A 21808-nucleotide genomic window follows, 5' to 3' on the forward strand; every position below is an offset into this window, starting at 1 on the left:
TTTTTTTTAAAAGAACAGTGTAAAAATAAAAAGGTAAAATAAATAAGAAAAAATAAATACAATTTTAAACGCGCCCCATCCCAACGAGCTCACTTGCAGAAGCGAATGCATACGTGAGTAGAGCCCGCATATGAAAACGGTGTTCAAACCACACATGTGAGGTATTGCCTTGATGGGTAGAGCGAGAGCACTAATTCTAGCCCTAGACCTCCTCTGTAACTCAAAAATATGCAAGCTATAGAATCTTTTCAACGTCGCATATGGAGATTTTTAAAGGTAAAAGTTTGTTGCCATTCCACGAGCGGGTGCAATTTTGAAGCGTGACATGTTGGGTATCAATTTGCTCTGCGTAGCATTATCTTTCACAGTGTTAAAAAAAAAATTGGGCTAACTTTACTGTTGTCTTATTTTTTAATTAAAAAAAGGGTATTTTTTCCAAAAAAGTTTGCTTGTAAGGCCGCTGCGCAAATATGGTGCGACAGAAAGTATTGCAGCAACCGCCATTTTTTCTCTAGGGTCTTAGAATTTTTTTTTATAATGTTTGGGGGTTCTAAGTAATTTTCTATCAAAAAAAAAAGTGTTTTTAACTTTTGTAAACAACAAAAGAAAGAGGCTCGGTCCTCAACCACTTCCCATCTGGTCAATAGCAGATTGACGTCCGAGAAGTGGTTCTGTTATCCTGACTGGACGTCATATGACGTCCTTCAGGATAACATTCCGCCGCGCGCCCGTGGGGGCAACCATTGCGGCGATCGGTGGAGCAGTGTGTCAGTCTGACACACTGCTCCACCGATCTCGGTAAAGAGCCTCCGGCGGAGGCTCTTTACCATGTTATCAGCCGTGTCCAATCACGGCTGATCACAATGTAGACAGGAAAAGCCATTTATCGGCTTTTCCTCACTCGCGTCTGACAGACGGGGGGGGTCTATGCTGATGGTTTATCAGCGCAGCCCCCCCTCAGATGCCCACACTGGACCACCAGGGAAGCCCCCAGGACCACCAGGGATGTGGGCAACATGTGGATGGCCAGGTATGTAACCCATGGCCATCCACATGTGCCCAATCTGTGCCATTTAGTGCCCACAAATGGACACTGACTGGCACCATCATTTAAAAAATAAAATCAGTGATGCTCATCAGTGCCACCCATCAGTATCCAGCAGTGCCACCTATCAGTGCTCATCCATGCCCATCAGTGCCCACCTATCAGTGCCCATCCGTGTCACTTATCAGTGCCACCCATGAGTGCCCATCAGTGGTGCATACCAGTGCCCATCAGTGCCACCTCATCAGTACCACCTTATTGTGCCACCTCATCGGTGCCCATCAGTGCCTGTCAGTGCAGCCATATCAGTGCCTGTCATTGAAGAAGAAAACATACTTATTTACAAACATTTTTAACAGAAACACAGAAAAACGTATTTTCTTTCAAAATTTTCGGTCCTTTTTTTTTTTTTGCACAAAAAATAAAAATCGCAGAGGTGATCAAATACCACCAAAAGAAAGCTCTATTTGTGGGAACAAAATTATATAAAAAATTGTTTAAGTACAATGTTGTATGCCCGCGCTATTGTCATTCAAATTGCTACAGCGCTGAAAATTGGCTTGGACAGGAAGGTGTCTAAGTGCCTGGTTTTGAAGTGGTTACCGTATATACTCGAGTATAGGCCGACCCGAATATAAGCCGAGGCCCCCAATTTACCCCCAAAAAAACTGGCAAACTTATTGACTCGTGTATAAGCCGAGGGTAAGACATGCCTGTCCATCCCTGTGTGTGTGTCCGTCCATCCCTGTGTGTCCGTCCATCCCTGTGTGTCCGTCCATCCCTGTGTGTCCGTCCATCCATCCCTGTGTGTGTGTGTCTCCATCCATCCATCCATCCCTGTGTGTGTGTGTGTGTGTGTGTGTGTGTGTGTGTGTGTGTGTGTGTGTGTGTGTGTGTGTGTGTGTGTGTGTGTGTCCAGCCTACCTGTGTCCTGAGCCTTTGTCCCGAGCCTCCGTCCCGTGCCGAGCCTCCTTGCCTCCGTGCCTCGCCGCCGTGCCTCGCCGCCGTGCCTCGCCGCCATGCCTTGCCTCCGGTCCCGTCCCGTCCCGTCCCGTGCCGTGCCGTCCTGTGCCTTGCCTCCGTCCCGTGCCCTCTTCGTTCGTCGGCGGCCATTGTAAAATTCAAAAGCTGCGCCGCCGCCTTCGCCTGTGATAGGCGGAACACTGAATTTCCCAGCAGCCTGTGTTCCGCCTATCACAGACGTCGTATCATCCTCGTCCGTAGTACGAGGATGATACGAAGTCCGTGATAGGCGGAACACAGGCTGCTGGGAAATTCAGTGTTCCGCCTATCACAGGCGAAGGGGGAGCCGGAGGCGCGGCTTTTGAATCAGAATGGCCGCTGTCTGTCTGCTCGACACGCTGATCGAGCGGGCAGACAGCGATGACTCGAGTATAAGCCGAGGGGGGCACTTTCAGCCTCAAAAAAGAGGCTGAAAATCTCGGCTTATACTCGAGTATATACGGTAAGTGGATACTGTACATGGGCATATTTTTCAGTAAGTGAACATTTCTGTATTAAAAATCTTTTTTTTATTGGTCTTATGTAATATTCAAATTTTCTGAGATACACAATTTTGGGTTTTCACTAGCTGTAAGCCCTAATCATCAAAATTAAAAGAAGGGAATGCTTGAAATACAGTGCTTTGAAAAATGATTCATACCCCTTGAAATGCTGCACATTTTTTCATGTTACAACCAAAAATGTAAATTTATTTTATTGGGATTTTATGTGATAGACCAACACAAATTGGCACATAATTGTGAAGTGGAAGGAAAATGATAAATAGTTAAAAAAAATTTTTTTTACAAATAAATATTTGAAAAGTGTGGCGTGCATTTGTATTCACCCCTCTTTACCCTGATACCCCTAATTAAAATCTAGTGGAACCAATTGCCTTCAGAAGTCACCTAATTAGTAAATTGAGTCCAATGTGTGTAATTTAATCTCAGTATAAATACAGCTGTTCTGTGAAGTCCTCAGAGGTTTGTTAGAGAAGCTTAGTGAATAAATAGCATCCTGAAGTCAAGGAACACACCAGACAGGACAGGGATAAAGTTGTGGAGAAGTTTAAAGCAGGGTTAGGTTATAAAAATATCCCAAGCTTTGAACATCTTATGGAGCACTTTTCAATCCATCATCTGAAAATGGAAAGAGTATGGCACAACGGCAAACCCACCAAGATATGGCCGTCCACCTAAACTGACAGGCCGGGCAAGGAGAGCATTAATCAGAGAAGCTGCCAAAAGGTCCCTGGTAATTCTGGAGGAGCTGCAGAGATCCACAGTTCAGGTGGGAGAATCTGTCCACAGGACAATTATTAGTCGTGCACTCCACAAATCTGGCCTTTATGGAAGAGTGGCAAGAAGAAAGCCATTGTTGAAAAAAATATTATTTGCAGTTCTTCCACTTGTGGGGGACACAGCAAACATGTGGAAGAAGGTGCTCTGATCAGATGAGACCAACATTCAACTTTTTGGCCTGTCACAGTATATCTGAGTACCCCAGTACCTGTCACAGTCCATCTGAGTACCCAAGCATCTAAGTACCTGTCACAGTCTATCTGAGTACCTGAGTACCTGTCACAGTTCATCTGAGTACCTGAGTACCTGTTGCAGCCCATCTGAGTACCTATTGCAGCCCATCTGAGTACCTGTCACTGCCCATCTAAGTACCTGTCAGCACCCATCAAAGTACCCGAGTATCAGTGACCAGCCCATCAGAGTACCTGAGTACCTATCTGTAGCCCATCTGAGTACCCGAGTACCTGTCACCAGACCATCAGAGACCCCGAGTACCTGTCACCAGCCCATCAGAGACCCCGAGTACCTGTCACCAGCCCATCAGAGTACCCGAGTACCTGTCACCAGCCCATCAGAGTACCCGAGTACCTATCTGCAGCCCATGCCTCATAGAATCTACGTTGGGGTGTTTGCTTTCCAAAATGGGGTCATTCTGTGGGTAATTCCACTGTCCTGGTGCTCAAGGACCTTCAAAAGTGTGATAGGTAGGAATGAAATGAGATATGTAATGTATGCTCCTAGAACACCTGAAGGTACTACTTCAATGTTGGGCCTTTGTATGTGGCCAGGCTGTGTTAAAGTCTCACACATGTGGTATCGCCATACTCGGAAAAAGTGGCAGAATGTATTTTGGGGTGTCATTTTTGCTATGTATGTGTTAGAAAAAATGTAATTTTCTTTGCACATTTTCTGAAGACTTGTGTAAAAAAAATTAACAGTTCAAAAGACTCATTATGCCTCATAGAATATACGTTGGGGTTTTTATTTTCAAAATTTGGGTCATTTTGTGGGTAATTCCACTGTCCTGGTGCTCCAGGGCCTTCAAAGGTGTAATAGGTTGTTAGGAAATTAGAGGAGTAATTTATGCTCTAAGAATGCATGACAGTGCTCCCTGCATGTTGGCCAGGTTGTGTAAAAGTCTCATACATGTGTATCGCCACACTCAGGAGGAGTAGCAGAATGTGTTTTGGGGTGTCATTTTTGCTATATACATGCTCTGAGTTAGAAATATCATATAAACGGACCACTTTATGTAAAAAAAAAAAAATACGTTTCCACGTTTTCCGAAGACTTGTGGAAAAAAATTAAAAGTTTAAAAGACTCATTATGCCTCATAGAATAGACGTTTGTGTGTCTGCTTTCCAAAATGGGGCCATTTTGTGGGTAATTTTACTGTCCTGGTGCTCCAGGGTCTTCAGAAATGTAATAGGTCGTTAGGAAATTAGATGTATGTGGCCAGGCTGTGTAAAAGTCCCACACATGTGGTATCGCCATACTCGGAAGGAGTAGCAGAATGTATTTTGGGGTGTAATTGGAAGTATGGATATGCTGTGTATGAGAAATAACTTGTGATTATGACAATTTTGTGAAAAAAGTGCGAAATGAAAAGCGCAAATCAACACTCACCAAACTTCTACTAACACGAAAATTAGCAGAAGGTGCCCAAAGAGTGGTGCTAAAGAGCTGAAAACCAACATAGTACGTAATTACGTTAGTGATTGTTGGCCAACAATTGTGTGCCTTGTGTATGCAAGACAAGTTTGGGCCAACGCCCTTTGGACAAATGTCCACGGTTTTGTTGGCCAACAATCCGATCGGGTATACGAGGCTTTAGAATCTACAAAAAGACTTGAGAAATCTGGGGAGGAGGTTCACCTTCCAGCAGGACAACGACCCTAAACATACAGCGAGAGCTACAATGGAATGGTTTAGATCAAAGCATATTCATGTGTTAGAATGGCCCAGTCATAGTCCAGACCTAAATCCAATTGAGAATCTGCACAAAGACTCATCCGATCTGACAGAGCTTGAGCTATTTTGCAAAGAAGAATGGGCAAAAATGTCACTGTCTAGATGTGCAAAGCTGGTAGAGACGTCCCCAAAAAGACTTGCAGCTGTATTTGCAGTGAAAGGAGGTTCTACAAAGTATTGGGGGTTGAATACAAATGCACACCACACTTTTCACATATTTATTTGTAAAAAAAACATTGATCATTTTCTTTCCACTTCACAATTAAGTGCCACTTTGTGTTGGTCTATCACATAAAATACCAATAAAATACATTTACATTTCTGGTTGTAACATGGCAAAATATGGAAAATTTCAAGGGGTGTGAATACTTTTTCAAGGCACTGTATATCACTTTTTGAATTGAATTACTTAAATAAATGAACTTTTTGATGATATTCTAATTTTATGAGCTGCACCTGTATGTATAATTGTATTATATTCCATTTATTTAAAAATATGAATTTGAATGGATATGAATTTTATTCCTGCCAATTATCAGTACCTTTTCAGCCGATAGGCTGTGCTTTGACACTGAACAGTTTTTGAAGCGCTTTTGCAGCTGACAAAGTCCTATTGGACGTAACGCATAAGGGGGAGGAGCTATACTTGGATCACGTCACCTGCTGCTATCCTGTGAGACGGACCTCACACTGTTTTATGTTCTCAGAGCCATTTATGATCATTTTAAATGTGAGAAGGTATTTGTCTTTTATTAAAGCCTGGATTAGTTCAAATTGAGAGTACTTAGATCTTCCTTTATTTACATGTACCTGTGGGATTCTTGGAAGATCGTGGTTTGCTGTATTGGCTGTATTTTACCCCTAAGGGGACACGTGCTATGGACTCCCTGTTAGCTCAGGAGTCCATTGATTAAGGTAAGCGAGCAAGCATCTCCGTGGTGGCGGGAGTGTCACGCATATCATTGCGTCTTTGGATTCCTGTCTTCCCACAAGTGGATCCCTCTTGCTGCTGTCTGGGCTTTGTGGTTCATCTTATGAAACTGTTTGAACTTCCTTTATAATTCCTGTGGAATTCTGATTGGACTTTTTTTGCCTTGTGCTTCCTTTTACTTTTGATTGTATTTGAGGTTTTGTGATTACCTTTCAGTGTTCAGCTGCCAATTTATTGGTTTATTCGCTTTTTTTGTGTTTTTGCACCGGTTGCATTATTTTTTTTATATTGTATATTTTAGAATAATTTCTCCCCACTTGTATTGAACCTTTTATGTTAATACTCATTGTGATATAATGACCAATATCAAAATTTCTCTACCAATAAATACATTTCCACGTGTATATTTGTAAAGTGTATCAGTGGCTTTTTAACTAAGAGGAGGCCGGGGTTGTCCTTTTTACTGGTTGGTTTCAGCTGTGCTTAGGTGATTTTTATTGTGCTTCACGCTCTTCCCAGGAGAGGGTCTGAGTGGTCCTCGCCGGTTACTACATATTCCATGATAAATTCTTCATTACTGCCATCTTGTATTATTTAGTATAACAAGCACATGACAGTATGGGAGTTGAGAGGAAGTTTAGTCTTTGATGTAATCATCTCCATACGTGTGTCTCATGGCTTATATTGTTATGCTTTATGGTAAATAAAATGGATATGCTGGGCAGACAGGCTAAAGAGAGCTCTATGAATTAAAGAGCTGAAATACAACCCCACTTCCAAAAAAAAAAAAATGGGATGCTGTAAAATCTACATAAAATCAGCAATGGTTTTCAAATCTGATAAACCCATATTTTATTCACAATAGAAAACAAATTTCAACAGCATATAGCACAAAAAAACGCAGCCATTGAAATGCATTTAAAATGCTGCAAAAACGCACCCGTTGCGTTTTTGATGCAATTTTTGAGTCCCTTGACCTATGAAAACACACCATAAACTTGGTAAAATGGTGGCAAAATTTTCAGCAACTGCTATTGCCATCTAATTTTTCTATCAACAAAGTGCCCATAACCCTATTTTGGGGCGATGTATTGATGTATCCCTAATTTTTACCCCGCCATTCACACATAGCACAACCCCCATTCACACTTTTATGCCTGGCTATGCAGAATACAATTCTTTCTGCTTGTTCACACTTGTATTCTCTCTCACCCTACGCTCAAAAAAGTGCCTGAGCTTTTTTCTTGAGCGTTTTCAGACATTTTTCATCCCATAGACTTCAAAGGGAAGTTTAAACTAAGATAATTTACCATATTAAGGAAAAAAATAAGGTCATTTTGAAATGGAAGGCAGCAACACATTTAAAAAAAATTGGGACAGAGCAACCAAAATACTGTATGACAATGTAAGTGGTAGAAGCAAGGAAGAGCTGGAAGAACATTTTAGAGAGTTAGAGTGTCTCAGAAGTAAAGATGGGCATAGGTTCACCAGATGAAAAGCTGCAACAAACAATTGTCAAACAATTTCAGAGTAATGTTCTTCAACGTAAAATTGCAAACACTCTAAATATTTAATCATCTACAGTACATAATATGACCAAAAGATTCAGAGAATCTGGAGAAATCTCTTCTGCACCAGGGACATGGCCGAAATGCAATATTGGATGCTCGTGATCATCGGCCCTCCGATGGTGCTGCATTAAAAACGGGTACTGTACCAGATCTGCCACCCACACCACTGAGTGGTAAGGAGGGATAGGTGGGGTTTTATGTTTGGCTAGATATGGGCTTTGATTTCTACAGCTGTATATTTCTGGCATTCAATTTTACAAACAAATTTGCCTATGAAATTCCTACTGCCACTTGACAAGGACTGCCATTAGAAAGATAAATTGTAGTGTGACTCTCCCTGAATGTGTACTTGTTGATATTGAATAAAAAACTTGGAAAGTCCACCTGTGAGAGACTGGCGCCTTCATTCTGGCCTTTTGGGAATAATAGAGACACAAGCGACTGCTCTGATTTCTTACCTCTGAACTCTAAAAACATTGAATGAGGGGCCTCGGTGGTGTTGTACAGAGGACATTGAACCAATGCTGATTTTGTCTAAAGTAGATGTCCCCTTTAAATTCTGTAATTTAATTCTCTTCTTGGTAATATAGGAAATGTTTGCCTGTACACCCTAATGCTGAATGTTTATTTGCAGTCTAGTCGCCGACACCGTGGTATTTAATTCTGCCTTCAACATGGAGTCTTTCCTGACCTCTATCGGCACTTTCCTGAAGATGATACCAGACCATCGACCACGAGATCTGGACCAGATTATTAGGCCCAAGTGTTGTGTCATTCACTTTCCAATCCGGTTTCCTGACGTCAGCCGGTAATGTATTTTCATGCTCATTTTTTTTTGCAGTTCTTATGTCAAGACCTTATCCATGTATTATTCATTTATTTTTAAAGCTCAATACACACAATGAGAATATCGAAGGAATGGTAATCCTTTTTTTTTTTTTTTTTGCATGCTAGTCTTATATCGAAAAACGAATAGGTTACTAAAGTTACAAAAATTCAAACTGACTGCCCTAATGTTGTTGTTTAGTGACACAAGTGACACCAGTACAGTGATCAGTGAAAAACCTGAAAACTTGGTGACAGGGAGTGAAAGGGTAATCAAGGAGGTGATCAAAGGGTTAGAAGTGGGCCTACGTGTACTGGTGTCAGTGTAGTGTTGGTGTACTCACAGTAGATGTCTTCTCCATTCGAGCTGGAACCAAAAAGGGCTCCATGAGGGGAGATGACATCTCTTCCTCTGCCTGTGTTTACATTACGCAGGCAAAGGACAGTCTCTCATTCAACAGAACCAATCAGCATGTCCAGTCCAGAAATCATTGGCCCGTGCCTGTAGATGGATTGGTTCTGTAGCGAATCTGAAAACCGCAGGGGAGCGCTTGTGCCCCCTACTCATGCGTGCAACTGATGTACACCTACGACGATTCGTGCAGCTGAGCCAACCTGCCGCAGCTGGTCGGCAACTAGTTAATAAAATACACAAAAAAATGTGCAGATCAAGTTAATCCCTTTGATCTGTAGATGAAGAAATAGAAAGATAAAAAAAAAGAAACAATGTTTCTTTTTTTTATCTTAGTGTTTCAGCAGCTGGGCAATGTTGTTGATGAACATTGGCTGCTTTTTTTTTTTTTTTTTTGACAGCTCCAATTGCTAAACTTTTTTCACACTTCAACAGGGGAACTCCAGTGACAGCTGAATGAGTCATCGGTTGTTAAGGACGCGACACCCCCGCTCCTTAACAACTGATAATCACTGTTTTTTTTTTTGTTTACATTACAAGAACCGAGCTTGAAATAATCAGTTTCAGGTATCGGTGCATTGGCACGAGTATACTACTGCATACTGGATACTGGTGCAAATTCTTGGTATCTGCGCAACCCTAGTTTTTTATATACAGCATATTGGATTTGCCTTATGTATGGTAATGTCTGCGTTGCTGGGTTGGCTTGTGTGGTCACTATATTTTATTCATATAAGTTTTCATACCACTGTAGATTTTGCAAACAAAATTATATAAAAGCTATTTGTATGTTCTAACTTTACTTACATTTTTTTTGTTTCGGTTTGCTGTGCACATATCACCAGTAAAATCTCAAAATTTTATTAGGGCCAGAGCAACAAAGAAAGGTGACGAATCGTGAATGATGGGGATCAGTTATCAAATATTATAAAAAAATAAATAAACGAGAAATAATAAATAAATAAGATGCTTTACCACAGATAGCTCACATGAAAAAAATAAAAGGTAAATGTACACACAGAAAAATTCTAATGACCTTGTCCAATGATTGTGTGCACTATGTGAATAGCCCCTGAGTTCATTTAGTTAACGGATTGCACCGTGCCTCTGTAACTAGCTGAGTGGAAATTGAGACGAGAAAGGTTAAGGGATTGCTGTGGCCAAACAGAGATTTATAAAGCCAGCTCTTAGCCCTGAGTGTTTTTGAGTTATTTTCAAATGGTAATTTGCTTTATCCAAACCAAACGCATATAGTGTAAGTAAGTGATTATTTGCATGACTGACAATCATTTCCCTGCCTGCAGTCTTTTTAAAATGCATAATTTTGCAGAGATGCAAAATAAAGTAGGAAAAAAAAAATTCTCAAGGCTAAAAGAAGTTAGGTGATTTATTTTGTGCTACGTCTGACCTCTAATTTTATTTCTCTTTTCTCCTTAACCCTTTTTTGTGTTTTAAAATCCTATCCCGCTTCTCTTTTTGGCAACTGTAGGACCGTGTCCAGCCTTTTCATGGCCTGTATGGCAAAGGTTCATTGCTGCTGAGTAAAGGAACTGACAGAACTGTAGCCATATTAGGGTTGTTTATTATCTCACCGCCGTTGGCGCTTTACAGGTTGTCATATTTTCATTGTTTCCATGTATGTTGTAATACAAACAATCAGTGTTGCCATTCAGACCAATGATTGGAGATATCGCCAAAGAATTTAAACCAAATCATTCAAGCCTAAGAGCCAGCAAAAGTCGGCTGTTTTCAAAACTGATGATGATTCTAGTGGACAGATTTATTCAGTTTGTGTTCCTGTCCTCTCCAACAGGCTTGCAGTGAGGTAATACATTGGGGGGGGGGGGGGGGGGGTGAACCACCCCTTGGCTTTTTGTCAGTAGGGCTGAACTAAAAAATTCTGATAGCAATATTTCTCCACTGGAGTTTCTGAGAGACTCAAGAGGCCGGCATATTATTTCTTTACACAGTCCAATGCTAGAGCCTCTTTTGGCCATGCAGGTTCTGGCAGTGGATTTGTGAATAGGGGAATGGGGAGGGAGAGGGTTTGCTGATACAGACTGTACAAAAAAGTGGGCATCCACCGGAACCTATACTTTGCCTTTGCAGTAAGGTGCACATGGAAGGGCAATGCACATCATAAGCAAACAAAGATTAACCAACACACCAGCTAGCCTGCAAAAAAAATATTTGACCCTGTCTAACAATTCACATTAAAAACAGAGGGTTTTCTTTGCACAAATTTGCAAATATATGCGTGAGCCCCAGCGCTTACAACAAGGCTCCTAACTTTATAATTTCCAAAGTCTCCCAAGTTGGAGCACATATAGCAGTGAATAGATTAAAGGGGTTGTAAAGGTAAATTTTTTTATTTTTTTTAATAACAAACTTGTTACAAACATGTTTTTCACAGAGATCCTCCTCCTCTGGGATCCCCCAGCGGCGCTCCTGGCTCCTCCTCTTCTCAAGTGCCCCCACAGAGCCACATTTCCCAGGGGCACTCATGTGGGCACGCTCCCGAGTCCAGCTGCTGCATCCATTGACACAGACAGCAGGTCTCGGCATCGACCCCGACTGCTGTATCACTGGCTTTGATTGACAGCAGCAGGAGCGAATACTCCTGCTGCTATCAATCCAGCCAGTGAGGACCCGAGACAGAGGCTGGAGCTGCTCTGCTCGTCCCTGTTGTTGGAACGATCGGGTTCAGTAAGTAAAAGGGGGGCTCTGGGGGGCTGCTGCACTACAAAAGGTTTTTCACCTTAATGCATACAATGCATTAAGGTGAAAAACCTTGAGGGTTTACAACCCCTTTAAGGGCAGGTTTGCCTGGAGGGAGCCCACCCCTCCTTAAAAGCACAGGGATGCACAGGACGTCCACAAAGAACACAATGGCAGCGGAAGGTATCAAGTGCGTTGGTGCATCAAATTCAACCAACTGTGTAAAAATGTGGCAACCACCCCAACCTATAACCAGTCTTTGCCGTAAGCTGCATGTGGAAGGGCAACGCTTAAAGAGAAAACACACATCACAAACAAAGATTTCCCAGCACACTTGCCAGGCTGCAAAACAACCAAACTTGCCCTGTCTAACAATTCACATTAAAAACAGAGGGTTTTGTTTGCGCACATTTGCAAATATATGCATAAGCTGATATAGACAACATTCGGGCCTGCTGTATAACCTGTTTGCAGGACCAGCTAGGTGCGCCCTAAGGATCACTTGTTAGAAAAAGCTCAAGTGGTAGTTATATTTCTAGGTCCTAGCTCCTAATACTTTCCCAGCCTTGCTAAATCTTATTGTTAATTTGAAGCTTCATTCAACTGTATGTGCTGGGAATATCACGTACTTCCTTAGCTTAAAGGAGTTGTAAAGGCAGGAGCTTTTTTATCTTAATGCATTCTATTCTATGTCTAGACTAGTGTCTTAGCCATCCAGGACTCTCCTCCTGATTGGCTGAGACACAGCAGCTGCACATTTGGCTCTCATGGCTGTCAATGTCAGCCAATTAGAAGAAAGACGGGATGGGGCCAGGCCGGGTCGGGACTCCATGTCTGAATGGACACAGGGAGCTGTGACTCGGCTTGGGTGTCCCCATAGCAAGCTGCTTGCTGTGGGGGCACTCGACAGGGGCGGCCAGGAGCAGCGAAGAGGAAACCGAGAAGAAGAGAACCTGGGCTGCTCTGTGCAAATCCAATTGCACAGAGGAGGTAAGTATAACATGTTTGTTATTTATTTATTTTAAACAAGACTTTACAATCACTTTAAAGAACATCTACACCCAAGAAGAAAATTTTAATATATTGTAGCTTAGTAGTTGATGTGGTAATTGCCTTAAATATAGTTTTTTAAGAACATTTTTTATCAGGTACATACAACTTAAACAAATGGCCCTCACGCAACACTAAAACTTTTGCCCGAAATTCTGTATCCTTTTCACTTCCTGTAAATTTAACCAAATTCACACACAGTGTTACCTTCCTTTCTAGCTATAGTATCTTCTGTGAACTACAAGTTCCTGTCCCAGCTTGTAATATAATGAAAAAGGAGGAAGATGTGTGTGACGGACCGCTTGGCACCCCGCTTGGGTGTTTCTGCCAAGATACAGCTTCCTCCACTCTGGAACCAGGTAATATAGCTGAGCATTGTACCCAAGAACTAGATGACACTAGCTTTGGTGCAAGCTAGAACTCACTTTATTGTAAACTCACACAATATATACTGCAGAAAATCAGATAAGAGCTTGATCACATTATCCTAAACAATGCAAACTTTAAACAGCAGTCTAATCATCAGTACATCTTATGAACAGTTAATATAAACACATAAACAGTTCATTAACAAGGTAAAGGGGACACAATGCTAGTCACATCTCCAAGAAGATTAGCAGACATGGAGAAACAATAGATGACTCAATTAGGGATTCACACCTACCGTCTTTTCTTGAAAGTAAGACATCCCCTGAAAATAAGACCTACTTCCAGTTTTGCCTCTCGCTGTAATATAAGGCCTTCCCGATAATAAGGCCACCCCAGAATATAAGGCCCCCGAAGCTACCGTAAAGTGTCTGACTCCTCTAGACCACAGTGGCGGGTGCCGCCGTGCAGCTCACTGATTGGCCGCAGCGCAGCCGGAGCTGCTCAGGCAGTGCGAAGTCTCTTTACATCAGGGAGCCGCCACCAGGACAAGCTGCCGCCTTCTGCCACTTGCTGCTCGCTCTGCCCTGATGGATCTGGCTGACTCACAATTAGACAGTAAGTGAGTTGCGCGGGGCAGGAGTCGGGCACATTGTGTGGAATCTGGCCGGCACAGACACACAAGGTCTGGTTATGCCGGTTTGTGATGACAACCACTACCGTACCGTATAAAAGTAATACATTTCCTATTTTTTGTTCAACAATAAATGTGTACCGTATTCTTCTTCATGAAAAAATAAGAGATCCCCTGAAAATAAGATCTAGCGCATCTTTGGGAGCAAAAATAAATATAAGACACTGTCTTATTTGTCTTATTTGCAGGAAAACAGGGTAGGAGGCACACAATGGGGAGGGGGGTAAAGCAGCCATTGCTGGTTTGGGCACAGAGTCCCCAAATGTGTATCCAGGTCCTAGGCTCCCAGAGTCTGTGTGCTTTGCGGAGACATGGATCTAAATCCAAAGCAAAACCACTCTAAAGGTCCCCCAAGCACACACCTTCCAAAGAATAGGGCCTCCACAAAAGCCAGGGCCCATAGTCAGTAGGAGGCTACCCTGCAGTCCCATCCGAAAGCCCCTCTCCTGGTTCGGTCTGTCGCATTGTGTTTGTAGTCCAAATCAGGAGAGTAGCTAATTTTGACAACCTTGACCTCTCTCCATATATACAATGGAGTAAGTGAGCATAGCTACCCAGAGATAAGAAATCTGTTATTTGCAGGATTTATAGGTAAAAATAAATGAAAAGAAAATGCAGCCACCTCATCCAAGGACCAGCAACATGCAATATGTTACATTTTTTGTTTTTGGGTTTAGATCGATGAACCCTCCCCTTGTACTAGCATCTGCTGCAAGGTTTCAGTCGGCTAAGCTTTATGTGCTGTAACCAATTTGTATCATCTAACAGGACTTGCAGAGATAAGGTAGACCTATACTCCAGTGTGCAGGTTATTTCATTCTTCTTTTCAGCAGAAATTGTAAGAACCTGCAAGACTTGCAATGGAGCCATCATTCTTATCAAACTGTACTCCTTTATAAGTCACAGACCTCCATCAAACTGTGCAGTCAGTGAAGGATCAGGACATGGTCCCATTGCTGACCTCTTTCTAAAAATACTAGATTCTCTGCTATTTTTATAAGATGCCTACGTTTAAATTTCAACAAAGTCCAATATAGATGAAGAATCATCAAATTTTCTACTGTGTAGCAAGTGCTTGATCCACCACCATACAGCCAAAATTACTTCTTACCAGAATTTCATGACACCCCACTAAAGAGGGTCACCAACAGCATGTAACAATAGATATCTCCCACTTCAGAAGGGTCTCAGCTGTTCTCCTCCCTCCACCGATATCATGACCAGGTTGTCAAACAAGTATCCTTAGTTTTTTCCCATATATTAGGTCATATGTGCCAATTCCATGAAAAAGAATTGAAGCTCCAATAGTGTAAAATCTTTTAATATAACTCAAATATAAAAACAAAAATGCACTTACAAAGCACAAAGAAAAGATCAGCTTTAAGTCCGATGCGCTGGCCGGACGCAAACGGACAAACTCGTCGTTCCTGGGTACAAATCCTTCGCAAGGGGTGATGTCAGCGCATCGCTCAGCCCTACATGTTTCGCAAAAAATTGCGTCATCCAGGGGCCCCAGCGGTTAACCACATCAATACTGGCCACTTTCGCTCCCTTCCTTCCCAGGCCAATTTTCAGCTTTCAGCGAGCTCGCATTTTCAATGACAATAGCGCGGTCATGCTACGCTGTACCCAAATTAAATTTTTATCATTTTTTTCACACAAATAGATCTTTCTTTTGGTGGTATTTATTCACGACTCCGTTTTTTAGTTTTTGCGATATTAGTGAAAAAAGAGCAGAAATTTGGAAAAAAAAAACAATATTTTCTTTATTCTATTTTAAAAGAAATCCAATAAAATTGAATTTTGTCATAAATTTAAGCCAAAATGTATTCTATGTCTTTGGTAAAAAAAAAAAAAAAATCCCGTTAAGTGTATAATACTGTAATTGGTTCTTGTGATCACGGACAGATGTACGCAAATGATCATGTACAGATCTGTGCAAGTGATCATGGACATATGTGTGCAGATAATCATTGGGACGTGATTTTACTGGGACATATATGGGGGACAGCTGTTTTTACTACAGGTATGTGGGGGACACGTGTTTTGGGGACATTGTGTTTTACACTGTGTGTTATTATGTTGGTGATCAGTGTGTAAAAATCTGCAAAAAAAACAGCTCATACACACTGATCACCAGCCAGCTGCAGCGATCCGCACTCCTCTCCCCAACGACAACTAATGCGTGAGGAGAGGAGAGCAGATCGCCTAGCAACTGGCTCTCTGTTTACTCTACATCACATGATGGCTGTGATTGGACACGGACGTCATGTGAACAGGAGGCCCAATCACAGAGCTCTCCTGCCGATCTGAAATGCGTTGTGTCCGGGTGACACGACCGCATCGGGATCACGCCCCTGCGTGGCATCCCCCTCCTTCTGAGGAACGTTCCTGAACGTCCACTCAGAAGGAGAGCGTGCCCATACGGCCGTACATATGCAGTGGCCAGGTGGGAAGTGGTTAAGGAGACTCTATCACTAGGGGAAAGGGGTGCCCACTAGGGTTGCCACCTCATCCCCTTAAACCCGAATGCAAATGAATTACACAGGTTCTGAGGCTAATTTAATACAGATAAGGCACCAAGTGAGTTTAATTCCCACCTTAATCAGTCACAGAAGCTGTGTAATTAATATGTGTTCGGTATTAAAGGGAGGAGGTGGCAACCCTAGTGCCCACTGTTGCAGGTATGAAGTATAGGCACAAAAAATACAAAGTTCTGACACTTGTCGGTAGCGTTGGAGCTTGCACCTTAGTCCCGCCTCCACACTTTCCTATTGGCTCCTATGATGGACAGCATCACTGACAAACAGAAATGCACAGGAGGCAGGAAGGGGAAGGCAAGCTTTGGCACTCTCAAGAAGTACCAAAGCTTTGCCTGCCAAAAATGGTTTCCAATTTAGCCATGACCGGACGGCTTGGGGGGGGGGGGGGGTTGCTATAGATATGTGCACCCCTGTCATACTTTTTGCAGTTTGGCCCTGTCTCCCCCCTCCCCCAATGACAGAGTCTGTAGGCCTCATCGTCACATTGTATCGCCTAACAGTATATCTGTTCTTTTCTGACTTGAGGATTCAGAAAGGCTTGAAAAAAAAAGATAAACTGTTGGGCGGGCACCGCAGCTTATTCAGACGAAACTGGTACAATGAGCAGGAATAGCTTAATGCATTGTGATGCTGTGAAAACTCCAACAAGGAAAATGCCTTTGTTGATATGGCAACAAAAGTTTTGTGTTTGGACAGCACCGACCAAAGTGGCGTTCTGTAAAGACATCCAGTGTAAAAAAGCGCATCAAATTCCATCCGTCATCCAGATCCATCCTGGAATATAATATCGCTGCAGCCGTTCAGCGGCTAGTTGGGGAGTTATTGTGAATATTTAATGGGCACAGAAAATTGTTCCAGTTACTGATCTGCTATTTTACAATACACCTTTTGCATTTTTTAGAAGCCGGAGAACAATACAACCGCAAACGCTTGTCTCCTCTGGCGTTTCTTAATCCATGCCTGGGTAATGGAAAAGCCGTGTTCAAGGAAAACGCAGAGGAAAGGAGTTTTTTTTTTTTTTTTAACGTGTTATTTTTCTGAAAACACGGTGGTGAAGAAATGTGAAAAAAAAAAAATACATGCTAACCTCATTCTCGGCAGCCTGTTCCCGGATCAGAATAGAGAAGGAAAGTCTAATCCTCCTGTATTGCCGCACAATAGCGATGGAGTTTGTATTATTTAAAGGCTTAAGTGCCGCACTGAGTAGATGTGGCACTTAACTGTTTACAAGGAGGTACTTGAAATCATACACTGCAGCCTTTCTCAAGGCCTTGTGTAAGTGGCCTTGTTAAACCTTTTCTTATATCTCTTGTCTTCTTTTGTTCTGGATTGTCATGTAGATTACATTATATCTGCCCTTTTAGTAATTATATCAAAGAAAAACTTATTTTTTTGTATGAGCCATTTTGTAGTTTAAAGATCAACTAAATACACAGTCAAAAGGCATATACAGTGTGTGAGCACTTTACATGCCAAAGGGTTTGTATCTCTGTCTATACAGTCCTAAGGTTAAAGTCGGCCATAGACGGTTCGAATCTCAGCTGGGTCAGCAGGGACCAGCCGATATTTGAACTATGTATGGGCAGGCTGATTGTACCCAAGTTGATTGATTGATCAACTTGGGTACAACCAGCCTGTCGGACTTTTCATGCAATTATTGTCAGCGGCTATAGCCACTAGCAATAATCACTGTGTGTTCTCCCAGCCAAGATGGCCCCCCCTGCCTTCACTCCCCCCCCCCCCCCCCCACCCCTCATCCCCACTGGAACGACACAGCAGCTCAGTTGGATTGATTTCCCTGTCGACAGTGATTGCATCAGCACACTAATAGTGACAGTACCAACAATCCAATGTTAGTACAGCAATCTCCCCTGCTGAGCTATTGTGTTCTGACAGGGGGGTGCCTCCCCCCTCCCTCGCCAAAACACTCTGGTCAGCGCTCTCAGCCATTGGCTGAGAGCGCTAATCGGGAGCCCATTGGATGCTGATTTTCCAGCATGCTCATCCAACCTTTTGTTGGACTGGCTGCCATACACAGGGACCAAATGTCGGCCAGTTTTTATTGAGCCGGTCGATGTCGCCTGACAACTTTTAATACAAGGACATTTACCTGTCCAGGAATGCTTCAATGTCGGCACCCCAAGCCGATTCATCCATCAGCTTTGGGTGCAGGCACCTTCATAGGAAGTAAGGGAGAAAGGGAAACCGGCAGTGAGGGCTTCAGGCTTCACAGCCGGTTTCCTACTGCGCATTCGTAAGTCGGGCTCCACTTTCTGAATGGTCCTGTCATCTTCTGGGACACACACAGGGAGGGAGGGAGATTTACTAAAACTGGAGAACTCAGAATCTGGTGCAGCTGTGCATGGTAGCCAATCAGCTTCTAACTTTAGTTTGCTCAGTTAAAGAGGAAGTAAACCCTTCCAAACAACTTGGACCTATAGGTAAGCCTAGATTAAGGCTTACCTGTAGGTCCAAGCAATATCTCCTAAACCTATATGGTTTAGGAGATATTTGCCCGAAAATGGGCACCGCTGTCTACGGCGCATGCGCCGTAGACAGCGGCGCGCAGGCGCACTAAATGCGGCAAATCCAAGAATGGATTTGCCAAATTTGTCGACTCCCGTGCGCATGCGCGGGAGTGACGTCATCGCGGCTTCGCCGTATGACAGCGGCGGAGCTGCGAGGCGCGACTCCCGTGCGCATGCGCGGGAGTGACGTAATCGCGGTTGCGCCGCTGTGATTCGTCGGAGCTGCGAGACGCCACAAGCAACATGGATGTGGCGGACTACAGGGGACAGCGGCGACTTCGCTGGCTCCTGTGTCAGGTAAGTGACACATAATGAGCTACTATGCGATGCATAGTAGTCCATTATGCTTTACCTTTGCAGGGAAAAAAAGAGGAAGTAAACCCATCAGGGTTTACTTCCTCTTTAAGCTTTGACAATAAAACCTGGAAGCTGATTGGTTACCATGCAGATTTTGAGTTCTCCAGTTCTCCAGTTTTAGTAATTCTCCCCCTCTGACTTCCTGTCTGCCCCATTTTAATGGCTGTCCCGTTGGCCCCTCTTATGTCTGAAATGGCTAAACACACAGAAGAGGAGACTGTATGACAGTTTGGGATACAGTGTCAAATAATATGTGAAGAGCTTGTTACACGTGTATTTGGGTATAGCAAAGACAGAATACTTTCTTTCAAAGAGCACCAATTTTTTATTGTGTAACTTTTCTCGTGAGAGAGGATGTAATAAGCTCTTCCTTGGGAAAATTCCTGCATTCTGCTTCTCATAGAACCTACAGAATTTTTCTGGTCTCTGTAGCATAATAACATTATAGTAATGTAAGGATCCCAGTGCAAATTGTTAAGTTACACTACAGGATCTTCATAGCTGGGAATTAAAGCTGGGCCCTTCGCCCGAGACATTCTGCAGTGACGGGAAATTCTGCATAAACACTGGCGGTATATATGTTGGAAACCGATTTCTGTACAGAAGTATATAAAGTGCTGTGAGTTGTAAAAAAACAAATGTATGTTTGTCTCTGTTAGCATTGTTTGTCAAAGGTGATCTCCAGGCAAATATAAAATGCATAAATGGATACAGCCGTGAAATTATTGGTACGTCATTAAAAGTATTTTTAAATGCAAGGTTAGGTACCAAACTTTGATCTATCAGCCTTGCAGTCCTCTACAGCAGAGCTCAGACCTGGGGAGGGAGAAGCAGCACAGGGAGCAAATCAGTTATGCTGCAATCCAAGGAACATGCAATCAGGAGGAGAGATCATAGTCACAGAGAGATGAGCTCATTGCTCTGCTGCTGCTTCTTTCTCTGACTAGTCACAGAAACAGTTTGCAACCATTTTAACATGGAGGACCTGATAAAACAAAAATATTCCAAAAATTATTATTATTATTATCTACAGACCACAAGACATTAGGCTACTTTCACACTGAGGTGCTTTACAAGCTTTTTAGCGCTAAAAATAGCGCCTGCAATGCACCTCTCCTGTCACTCCAGTGTGAAAGCCAAAGTGCTTTCACACTGGAGCGATGCCCATGCGGAACATTAAAAAAAGTCCTGCAAGCAGCATCTTTCCAGCGCTTTAGGAGCGGTGGGCAGCGCCGCAGAATCTCCTGCAAAGTGCTGCGGGAGCCGTGCTTTGCAGGTGCTTTTAACCCTTTTTTGGCCGCTAGTGGGGGTTAAATGCGCCGCTAAAAATAGGCTTTGCTGCCGACGCCCCAAACGCCCCAGTGTGAAAGTGCCCTTAGTGTGAGCAGTAAGTTGTAGATCTAAGAGTGAATAAAAGAATGAAGATTTAGGCCTCGTTCACACTGGGCATTTACATCCGTGTGCTGTGCAGGGCCTTTTTTTTTTTTTACCTGTACGGGGATGCACAGGTATTGCGGACAGTCCCATAGCTGTCTGTTGGGACACAGAGGGGGGTTATTTACGAAAGGCAAATTCACTTTGCACTTGGAAGTGCAGTTGCTGTAAATCTAAGGGGTAGATCTGAAGTGAGGGGAAGCTCTGCTGATTTCATTATCCAATCACATGCAAGCTAAAATGCTGTTTTTTATTTTCTTGCATGTCCCCCTCGGATCTACAGCGACTGAACTTCCAAGTGCACTTTCAGTGCAATTTCAAGTGCACTTTTCACTTGTAGTGTAAAGAGGATTTGCCTTTAGTAAATAACCCCCAGAGGCTATATTGACATACTGTCCCTGTGTGAAAGGGGTCTTACCCCTTTAAGTGAACTTAAAACACCAAAAAGTGCAATCACTTTAAACATAATTGTCTATAGTCCCACAAGATTCTTATAAAAGTGTGTTAACGCCCAGAGTTGGCCTTCTCCCATTGCTGACACACCAGTGGTATGGATCAGTGGTCTCCAAACTGTGGCCCCAGGGCCATATGTGGCCCATTGCTTGCCTGTATCCGGCCCTTGGGGCACTGTTCCTCTCGCTGATACGAAACACTATTCTTCCCACTGACACTGGGCATTATTCCTCCCATTGACATCAACAATGGGGTACTATTCCTCCCACACACACCAATGTCTGCCTCTCCTAAAGTCTGAAGAACAGTAAAGTGGCCCTTTTGTTTAGAAATTTTGGAGGACCCTGGTATAGATCTATCACCATCACTGGAAAAGACAGCAAAACTTCTTATCAGATAGTTTGACTCCTTAAAGTTAAGTTCCATTTGTTTTTGTGCTTATTAATACAAAAATTGTAGCTGCTGATTTTTAAAAAACATGCACTCACCTGTCCCACAGTCCATGGAAACCCTCACTCCTCTCCCCGGAGCCGGCATCGTTCGAGTGTTATCTTAAGACAAGTGAATTATTGGCAGAATCACCAGGTAAAAACAAAGAAAAAATAGC

General features: G+C 42.9%; 1 protein-coding gene across 5 annotated transcripts in view; it reads left to right on the forward strand.

Moving 5' to 3' along the window:
- Positions 1–21808, forward strand: part of QTMAN (queuosine-tRNA mannosyltransferase) — a 636919-nt gene that overhangs the window by 109473 nt on the left and 505638 nt on the right. For all 5 annotated transcript variants that reach the window (XM_077447749.1, XM_077447745.1, XM_077447747.1 and 2 more), the window contains exon 4: positions 8456–8629. In XM_077447749.1, coding sequence (XP_077303875.1) covers positions 8456–8629 — 174 coding nt within the window. The remainder of the gene's footprint in view (positions 1–8455; positions 8630–21808) is intronic.

Source organism: Lithobates pipiens, unplaced genomic scaffold, assembly GCF_037356315.1.
Source record: "Lithobates pipiens isolate NorthernLeopardFrog02 unplaced genomic scaffold, aLitPip1_a1.2 Scaffold_22, whole genome shotgun sequence".
Taxonomy (NCBI): domain Eukaryota; kingdom Metazoa; phylum Chordata; class Amphibia; order Anura; family Ranidae; genus Lithobates; species Lithobates pipiens.